The sequence below is a fragment of the Neolamprologus multifasciatus genome, chromosome 7, assembly GCF_963576455.1.
Source record: "Neolamprologus multifasciatus chromosome 7, fNeoMul1.2, whole genome shotgun sequence".
NCBI classification, from domain to species: Eukaryota; Metazoa; Chordata; class Actinopteri; order Cichliformes; family Cichlidae; genus Neolamprologus; species Neolamprologus multifasciatus.
Window position 1 is genome coordinate 16,898,201 of NC_140445.1, and position 10,833 is coordinate 16,909,033.

Below are 10,833 nucleotides of genomic sequence, written 5' to 3' on the forward strand. Positions count from 1 at the left end.
TCCATGGATTTGCTTCCCCAGACTATCAAACTCATCACCACCTGGTCATGCTGAACGATGTCACAGGCAGCATAGTGTTCTCCACTGCTTCTCCAGAAACATCTGTCACATGTGCTCAGGGGGGACCTGTGAAGAGCAAAGGGTGCCAGTGGTGGAGCCTGCCAATTCTGGAATTCAATGACCAACACCAATCGCACTTTACAATGCTGAGGAGTCACATTAGTGGATGCCAGGCCCTCGGGCCACCTGTTTGTTTGGTAAGAGATATTCACACCAGTTTCCTGCTTGTTACACCCCACTTCAAAAATAAATTTTATTAGAAACCGTAATAAAACTCCTTAATTTAACCATTTTGCCTCTGTCTCCTTTTTCTGACCTGGACACTTTTTGTTACTTCCCCTCATCGCCTGGACCCCTTTTAGGGGAATGTAACACTGCTGGAGGTCATTTTGGTCCTCCAGAATCAGATATCCGCCTTCCTGATCGGTAAAGGACCTTCTATAGCTGTGTCCTGCTCTCCCAGAGTGTCTTCTTCTCCTGGAATTTCCTCCTCCTCCTACTTTTGAGACTGTGCTAGGACACGCAGCAAACATTCTGGTAATGGCACACATTAATGTTCCAATCTTAGCAGGAAAAAAGTCAGTGGTCTCTACCTGTAAAACCATTACTGTTTAGGGGTTGTCTTATTGTTGCTCCTCTACTGTACCTTTTATTAGTTTAATTAACACCAAAGCAGCTGAAACTGATTTATAACCCCATCTGCTACTTAACTGACCAGATCAATATCCCAGAAGTTTAATTGACTTGATGCTATACCCTGATTAAACAGTGTTCCTTTATTTATTTATTTTTTGAGCAGTGCAATATAGAGGGATTAAAGACATTCTGGTAAGATTGTATCTTTGCTCAAACTGATAAAACAAACTCAGGTGAAACTAGTGACATTAGTTGGGCTGTGTTGCATTCAGACCTTGCTTTTGCATGTCCTGACTATTTAGAATATGGTATAGTTTCAGATACCAAAAACTGGGAGTGCAGCCTTGATTTATGTAACAAATTCTGCATATCCCACTACACACAAAGCTGGCAGAATGTTTAAAGTTTCAAACATGGAAACTGACTTGGGAATGGGATATTACAAGGTAATACACATTCATCATAAACCACTGAAGAAGCACTTAAGAAGAGATGCATCCTTTTGAGTATTAAGCAATAAATCCTGCCTGTCTACATGCTGCTTGCTACACAAGTACCTTTGCCCTAATGCAGCAGTAAGAGAGATTTAGAGCTGCTGGATTGGCTCCGCTTGTGATCGAAAGCTTCATCTTCTTTTCTGCTCACACAAAGCTACATAGCAAAGGCCACAAGTTAAGGCCACATGCAGAGACGGTGATTGAACCTCCTCTCAGAGCTTTTCAGAAATGCCATGCAAGCATATAAATGTCACGGGCCTGCCTGTGACTTAAAGCTGTGCACCGCCACCAATCACAACTTAAAAAGAAGTGACAGACATGAAGAAAGCACACAAATAAATAACGTTTTAGCCTTATTCCCACATGGTTTGGAGAACTTTACAGGCGTCATTTGTAGCTCTGTCACGATACTCTTGACAACTCCTCATTTTTGCTGTCAACAGACTCAAAGATGAAGCCATACTAAAGGCACTTAAGCAATATGAAGCTACTACAGGCATAAGGCTAGAATTGCTGTGTAAACCACATGGTGTTGGTGCAAAGCTCACGAAAAGAAGTGAAGTATGTGCAGCTCTTTTTTTCCACATGGTATACATTAGGCTTGAGCAATTTTGTGACTATGGGGCATCAGAATGTAATGTACAGTTCTGACAAGTGAGAAAACGATCACAAATCTTCTACGTGTGACAGTGTTCAAGCTTCTTTGAAGAACGGTCACTACGCTTGGCAAAAACCGACAGATACAACCCTGGTAACTGAAAGCAGCCTTTAGAAAATCAGTACAATATGATCATTAAAAAGAATGGACATGGTCAGCAACAATAGTTATGTAAGCTGTGATGTTTAAACAATGCTCAGTTGGTAGTTAAGTGTGCCAAGAAGTCTCCCTCACACCATTGCACCACCTTAACCAGCTTGAACCACTAATACAAGGCATTCAAATGTCAATGGCAACACAGTTACTGTTGCATTCCTATAACCCTGAAGCAGTCTGGCCATTTTGCTTTGACCTCTAGCATCAAAAAGATATTTTAACCTGGAGAACTGCCGCTAATTAGATATTTTCTCTTTTTTTGGACCTTTTTCTGTAAATCGTGGTAAAGAGCAGTTGAAGAGGTGTGACAACATGACTGGTGAGAGCACAAAACAATATAGCAGCCAGCACTGTTGCTTCTAGATGCTTTGCAGATTCAAACTCTTCATCACAAATCTTCATATGGGAGTGTAGAAGAAGGGTTGCTCTTTTTTAACCTGGCTAGTTCGCCATGATAACGTGTTTTCTACACATAACCCGAAGCTTCAGTTTGAAAGATAAAGCATCGCAATCACACAAAAACCTTTCCATGACAGTGTCGTTGAAGCATGAATGTCAATGAAAGAGTTGATGCAGTTAAAAAAGTAGTCGAAGTCTGGAGGGCTGTATTTTTTTAATACTTTCAGAATTTCAAGATGGATTAATATTACGAGATATTTGTATTTATTAATTAATTTAACCTTGATTTGTTAAAAAGAAATCTTTATTATGGGCTTACATCAGAACTAAATTCTCTTCTTGAGTGTCATGCTTTTCACTGGTACAATTTAATGTTTTGGAGCTCTGGTGTGCAACCATGACATTATTATGATTGCATAATTATGTGCTTCAAAATAATGACATCAACTCATGAATTTATCAGAATAGCAATATTCCGTGGTTGCACTTTGTAGCTGTTTTTGCTGTAATATATTTTTACAGATAAATCTGTAAAAAAGGTGTTGCAAGCCTCCTTCTCTGTAAGCACACAGAAAGCTTTGTTCAATTCAATCAATTCAGTATGATTCTCTGAGGAACAACTGGACTATGAAAACTATATGTGGAAAAAAACCCAGTGTGTGCACAAGTAACATCGTGTCCCTGTGAGCTTGTATGTGATGACAAAGAAGAAATAAACAAACAAAAAAAGCCTATAAACCAATTATAGATCATACTTGAATGCAACCCCCCCTTCAATAAACAATAGAGTAGATTTTGAGCCATCTCTCTTGACTGGTGAGTAGGAGTTGTGTAGGCAGTGCTACACTTGACATTAATGGAGGATGTTTGTTTTTTTTTTCACCGATCCAGACTTTGTACTTCCTCGGTAGCTACTGTTTAAGCATCATTTGTCTGCCCCTCAGTCAAAAAGGAAATGTTGTTCATGTATATGTATAATGTATATTATGGACAGGATGCTCAGTCTTCATCTGAGCATCTGAATTAATGATGTCTAAATGCACAGGAAGCTCTTTATTCTTATTTCCTAAAGTCAATCCTTTTATTCCACTAATGTAAATACTTAAAGTTGTGGAGCAACTATACCTACTGGAGATAATTCAGAAACCTGGAGGCCCTTTTAAAAAAGTTTGTGAAACTAAGCTGCAAGATCATTCCCCATGCACTGAAAAAAAGAGCATGTTGGATTTACTTAAATCAATAGTGGACATTAGTTGCAAACAATTGTTTTGCTTTGGCAGAAACTTAAACAACTGAGTTAAATCAACACAACTTATTCATATTCAATAAACCTGTGCATGTTGTGTTGATAAAACGGGATTGAAACGTGTTTAGATGAAGTAAGTTGAGCTCTTGGAATATTTTAATCCTTCACAATTTTGTCATTTTATTCCAACACTATTCATTAACTTTTACCCCAATACTACTTGGTCACTTAAATAATAAATCTTGTCTTCTATTACATAATGTTCAACAAAAGTCTGGTTAACATAAAAGCTGAATGGATTTACAACAACTACCATCCTCTTATCATCATCTGGGATGCAGTAGGGCTGGGGCATACCCATATGGAAAAGAAATAGTAAAAACTTATAAAAGACTTGCATAAGATGTGGCCCACTTCATACAGTGAATCATATAAGGCTTATGTGATTTACTAATGAAAGTGTCCACTTTCTCATTACTTTCATATATTGTTTTAGTAAGTATCCAAAACATGCAAGTTTCATTTATATAATTTTTCAAGGGATCTTATATCTGTTTTCACTCTTGTATGCTTTTCATACAAGTTTCACACAAGACAGATACAAACTTTATAAGATTTATGTATATCTTTTCCATGTGGGTAACCCCGAAGTGATAGGTTAAGAGGCGGGGTACACTCTGGACAGCTCTTACTAGATTGTATAATGTCATCTGAACAAGGACAAATTAAGTTGCTGAATTTCATACAGATCTTACATGATTTAATTACATTCACCATAGAAACATGAAATACCTTTGTTCAAATTACAAGTTAGACTTTTGTAAATGTAACAACCACCCAATGTCCTTTTTTTGGTATACCGAAAAAAGTAGAGGCAACTGCTCGACTGTCCGTGCTTCGGATTGTGAGCAGCCGAGAATCAAACCACGATCCGAAGTGCGCGAGATGAAATGACATGCTCTGTTGCGCGATTTAACATATTATTGACTTTCTTCACTCGAACATGATATGAACAATTGAATATACCCTCTCTGCATATCCTGTAGTTTCTACACTATTTAGTTACACTTAACTTTAAAGCATGAGGCAATTGTGTTGAATACACGCAAGATGCATGCATAAAACAGTGTAGTGTGCTTAGACTCTATTCATAAGGAATGCTAAGCATTAAAAACATGCTTAAAATAGACATGCAGTATTCATTTCCAGCTCCATATTTTTATTCTTTTGATAAAAGATTCAAAATAAACCTCATTTATTTTATACTAGGCTTCATCTTTGGTTTAAAATAAGAAATTCTTCCCTCCCTCAACTCAATTCAATTCCATTCAATTGAATTGAATTGAATTGAATTCAATTCCATCTCTGTAGTACCAAATCACAACAATAGCTGCCTCAAAGTAGTTTATATTGCGAAGTAAAGACCGTACAGTAATACAGAGAACCTCTAACAATCAGATGTCCCTGGTAGAACCAAGTTCAAGGAGGAAACAGGATAAAACCCACCGTGGAAGGGCGCCAAAGATAATAATAACTAATGATTAGATGCAATGTGCTTTATAACCAGAGAGTAAAAAGAGGTGAGTGGAAAAGAAAGCCTAGGGCTATTGCAAGGTAACTTAGAAAGAGTTCATATCAACTATGCACTTTATCAAAAAGGAAAGTTTTAAGTCTAATCTTAAATGTACAGATGATATCTGTGCCCTGAATCCAAATTGGGAGCTGGTTCCACAGAAAAGGGGCCTGAAAGTTGAATGTTCTGTCTCCCATTGTACTTTTATCATCTAATGGGATGATAAGGTACTATGAAGTCTTTAAGATAAAATGGGGTCTAATTATCCAAGACCTGGTATGTGAGGAGAAAGATTTTAAATTCAATTCTGGATCAAATATGGAGAAAATGAAGAGAATCCAAAATGGGAGAAATATTCTTTGCTGTCTTTCTAGTCCCTGTCAGTACTCTCGCTGAAGCATCATGGATCAATCAGGGAGGTTTTAGAGCAACCTGATAGTAATTAATTACAATAAAGCCACTATCCTTATAAGTGGAAAACTTTCTTCTGATTTGCTGTCTCTTGCAAACTTTGAACAGTAGGTGGCGCTACCGTGATTATCTGCAGACTGTGACTTAGATGTTCCCTCTTGTCATACAAACATCAGACAAACCCAAAGGTACGAAAAGACGAAAAGACTGAAATTTATTGTCGGGCTTGTGATTTCCTCTATATAAAGCCAGTGCAGATGACAGTCAAGAACAATTATGGACTAGGCAGCTCAAGGAAGAGAGACAAGGCTGAAGCCAGGCAGCAGGTGTTATTTGGAATAGTGGGGTGACAAAGAAAGCCAATCATGTAACTTGGAAGTGTGTTTGCTCTGCTTCACCACAGACCTGGACACAAATACGTCCAAAGCTACCTTTCTGGACCCATTCCCTAATTAATTTACTACAACAACTTGTAATCCTGGCTAAGGTATCAGTTGGTTGGCTGTGTCTCCCTTCAGGCAGCCAGGCGTAATTGCTGGCACTTGCTTGGCTCCAATATAAGGTCAGTTCATGTAGCATTGCCATTTATAACCAGCCTGAGATGCAGACGTTGAGTTAGCTAAGGCCATTTAGAGAGTGGGGATGTTTTAGTGGAAAGAAAGAAGCTGTGTTCAGGGTCAGTTGCTTTCTTGATTATGTGCTGTTCTTATGTTTTTACCCGACCACATCTTTTCCTTTTGCTTCTCCCTATTGCGCTTCTTCAAACTTTCTTTTCTGCTTCTTCTCTGTGGAAGACAGCGTTGCACTTCTTTCAGGCTTCTCTTCTATTTGTTGCAGCGACTCTTGTTTATGCATGAACTCGTCACAGCTACAAGCAGTGGAAAATAACAACAGCTCCCCAGCCTCAAAACTCAAGCAGCTGTTTAGAACTGGCGTGTGTTGGCACTGACGTTGAATTAAGATTTGCCACTGGATTGAAATGTTACACCTCAAATCTGAAAAAACCAAAAAGAAGAAAAAATGCCATATGTTTCAGACTGAGTTTACCATATAATTGAAAGGAAATGGTGCGAAACATTTTGCCTAGGTTGGCGATTTGTATCGATAATTTGCTCCACGAGTTTTGTAACCCTACATATCATTCTGTGGAATTTTTGCTGAAGGACATTCCTTTGATAATTGTGGCCTAGCATGCATGAAGAAAGCTAGGCACAAATTACAGCTCTGTTTAACCCTTTATGAAGCCCAATCCTGATTAAGAATGGTATCTTTTTACCAAAAAAAGGGTTTTATGACTAAGTGCAAATTTAGGTGGCCACGCAGGTGGACAGACACATTAGTGAACGTGTCGTATCAGAAGGTGGAGATTTATGTTGGAAATATTTTCACTGTATTTGAAGTGGCTGTTACATTTTTTTAGCCCTTAGGAAAAATTTTAGCCCGCATTGATCATTACAACGAAAGGGCTGAGGATTAAGAGACATTCAGCTTTGGTCTCATTTTGTATAACATGAACTTTTGATGAATAAAATGTAAAATACTGCACACTGTCCTTGGTCACATTAAATGGTCTGCTATTGGCTTGTACTTTGAGGACCCTGTTTTCTTTTAACCATGTTACATTTTTGATGGTTTCTCTGGTTTATTGCTGCTGTGAATACATGTACTTGCGTACGAAATATATAAAATCAAGGGGAAAATGTTTTCCCTCTTCAAGGGGAAGAGGAGAGAATTGTTCTTTATGTGCTTTGTTATCATCGCTGATTTTATTGAGTACACTGTTTTCATTTCCTGTGACATACAAAGATGGTCAGAGTCTTTTGTGAAAATGGAGTTTGTTTCAGGGAAATGCTTGCTGCCAGCTGCTTTCAGTACAGTTTGGTTCTTTGATTAAGAGTTTTTTTTCACATTCAAACTGTTGTAGAATCTGTGCCAAGGCAATCAGAAAAAAAGTACTGCTGTCAAAAAAGGGAAACCACAGTGGCATGCAGCTGAAATGCAAAGAGGCTGACAGGGACGATTCTTTACTTTATTTCTATATTAAATAAATGGTTTTGCTGATGGTTTACCTTTTTTCTCCATAGCTTCCTGTGAACCTTCACACTTCTCTCTTGCACTCACATAGATTATGTAACCCTTCTGACCAGCTATTATTGTCAGTGCTGAGTGTCCAATACAACACACAGAGTAGATTCTGCTTTTCTCGTTCATATGAGGATGGCTCTACTAATAACAGCCTTTCGTCTGTGGGAAGTACACATCTGTGACACGATCATCTCGGCACTGTGTAGCTGTGGGTTCTGCTGTTGTCTTGCTCACAGACGAAGAGCAGCAAAGGAGATGAGAGGGATTTCACTTGGAGCCTGAATTAAATTTGCGATGGGTGACAGGTGCCATGTCAGAACAGGAGCAATGTGTCAGTAAGTAATGAAGAACACTGCGGGAGACACTTTTATTTTGTCTTCCAACTGCCATAATGCACAATACAGCAATGTTAGCTATTTAAACAAACGTCAACTGCAAAGTCACTGTTTTAAGAGTGCAATGAAGATATTCACTACTTAACTGTAACTCAAAGTGCGGTGAAAAATATTTTCCCCTTCTTGATTTCTTGTTTTTTTTGCCATACATCCTCTTAATCATAAAAGTCCCCCTTGCCCACATTAACTAAAATAATGGACTAAATGCTAAGATCAAACAAGTTAAACATAACTAGATGGGAAAAGGCATCAAAACCCTTATTTAACACTTAGAGAGAACTTATCAATATTTCATTGATAGGTTTTTTATGTACTTGGTGATTAAAAAAAACAAACTATAAATACATCAGGCAAGAAGTATGTTATACAGCTCGACTGATATGGGATTTTTAAGACTAATACCAATATTTGGTTATTCAAAAAGCCAATATTCCAATATTTTGGTGGATATTTTTTTAAATAAAAATATCAAATAAAAGGAAATTAACAGATTTTCCTTTCATTTGTTACGTGTATTATATATTCACTCGTTTATACTCTGCTCGACTGCTTAGCAAGTTGCATTTGTGGTGTTCAAACGCGTGTGTTGCCATCAGGGACGAGGACAAACTATGGAACACCAATATTCATAATTGTTGAATATGGGTGTTTCTCCCAGCTCTACTTTGCTTTTTTATTGTCATTAATCAGCTGTTATAAATGCCAATACCAATATATTAGCAGATAGGTAATATCGGCTGATAATAACATGTGACAAACAGGTCAGGCTCTATTAACTTGCACATAATCATTTTCAGTGTATGAAGAAGTCTTCACATCCTACTTAAGACTACTTAAGATCTATGGGGGATCAAAACTGCCAACTAAGAAAGAAAGAAAGTTATCAATGTGTTAAAATAAATAAATAAATAAATAGACGCGCATTTGTTTTTAAAATGTAACATAGACTGATGTTTCTATGTCAATTTTCCATTACTTGTATTCCTCTTTTCTAATAATTCCCAGATTTAGCTTCTCTTAATTTTCTATAGGCAAATGATGGGACTGCCATAGGTTCAGCTTTGTACCTATTAGTTGGTCAAGAAAAGCTCAAGACAGAAATGAGTCAGGAGACTGTTAGAGTAAGGTGCTGCGCTAATGTAGCTCAAAAAACAGACAAAACAACACTCAGTACTGTAAAAAAATACTAATGCTAATTAAACAAAATCATCTTGTTATGTTTCATAATTTAATCAGTGCCAAATTATATTTGTTTTTGGTGCACTTTTGGTTTATCCATATATATATATATATATATATATATATATATATATATATATATATATATATATATATATATATATATATATATATATTTTAACTTGGTCCTCTTTACAGTTACAGTTTCAATTTGTTCTCTAGTTTTTTTTCAAACTTCTTGTTCTCACTAAGTAGCCTTAATAAGGTTGATGCTGAGATTCCCGTGACACATTAACAGAATTGTCAAACCTTTCATTGTACAACAAATCAAAGTAGGCTTCACTGAGGACGAATCTATCCCTCTGGCTCCAATCAAATGGATTACACAACAAACGGCCAATGAGTGCGAACAGTCTAGTTCCCAACTCAATACCCAGCAGGATCATCCTCATCACAGAGGACAGCTATCAACCTCCACAGACCGAGCACAGCAAATGTAAATGCACTCTTCCTCAGCCCGAGCTACTTGCTTTGATCTTTCGTGGTTTAAAATTCACATACGACCTGCATGCAAATTATGTTGTCACTCTATAGGAGCAAGCCCAAACTACACTTTCTGGCAATCAGCCGCAACCTATTAAACACTGTAAGTTGAAGGAAGAAGCAGCACAAGCCTTGTCAGTATATCTAGGTCAGAAGAATGCAATTTTTTCTAGTCCGTATCCACTTTCTCAGCTGTGAAGTGAGGTAGTCATAGTAGCACGAGCAACTCCACCTTAATGTACTCTTTTAGCACTGCCATATGGAAAAAATACAACACATACACACACACTATGTAATTTACAGTTACAATCATCATGGTTATCACCTCTTTTAACACAACACTTGCACTCATGTGCATGCATACGAAACAAAGAATTACACAAACAGAAACCAGAATTCTAACACTGAAGTAAAGAGAGGAAACAGGATGAATAGTGATGACAAGAAGTGGGAAGGAAGGCAGAGAAACACAGATCTTATTCTTGCCTTTACCTGACAGGGAATCAGAAGACATCTTTCCCTGCTGCTGCATCTTGAACGCTTGATCCAGATTGTGTGGCTGTAGAGTGAACGAGCCAGCACGCCTCACTGTGTGTTTTGATAACGGAGTCTGTGTAGCAGCTCGGAGAATGAGCGAGCGAGGAGTGAGCGAGCAAACAGAGCCAGGAGAAAGGTGCGGGAGAAGAAATGAGCTGCTTTTATTGCCTCGTCAAGTGTCCCCAATCTCATTCTGACTTTCTCTCATTCCTGCTCTCACTCGCTGCGAAAGTGGATGTGTTGGACTTACATGGAGCATGTGTACTGCAGATGAAGATTTATGAGGTACACAGGGGCAGGGAAATGGGAGGAGCACGAGGAGAGAGAGGAGTTGCAAAGGTTGAAGAAGAGGAGGTGCTGAGGAGAGGAAGAAAGCAATCACCTGCTAGTGTGGGCTTACTCAGTCAGGCACTGTGACATTATTCTTTCCTCTCCTCTATGTAACCTTGCAACGCAGA

At 38.1% G+C, this 10,833-nt stretch overlaps 1 protein-coding gene across 4 annotated transcripts in view; it reads right to left on the minus strand.

Moving 5' to 3' along the window:
* Positions 1–10,833, minus strand: part of dab2ipb (DAB2 interacting protein b) — a 209,580-nt gene that overhangs the window by 189,650 nt on the left and 9,097 nt on the right. For 3 of the 4 annotated variants that reach the window (XM_085168635.1, XM_085168637.1, XM_085168634.1), the window contains exon 1: positions 10,331–10,607. The exons of the other annotated variant lie outside the window; for it this stretch is intronic. In XM_085168635.1, the coding sequence (XP_085024761.1) occupies positions 10,331–10,370 (40 nt within the window). In that variant the 5' untranslated portion in view covers positions 10,371–10,607. Of the gene's footprint in view, positions 1–10,330; positions 10,608–10,833 lie in introns of those variants that run through there. 4 annotated transcript variants of the gene reach the window in all.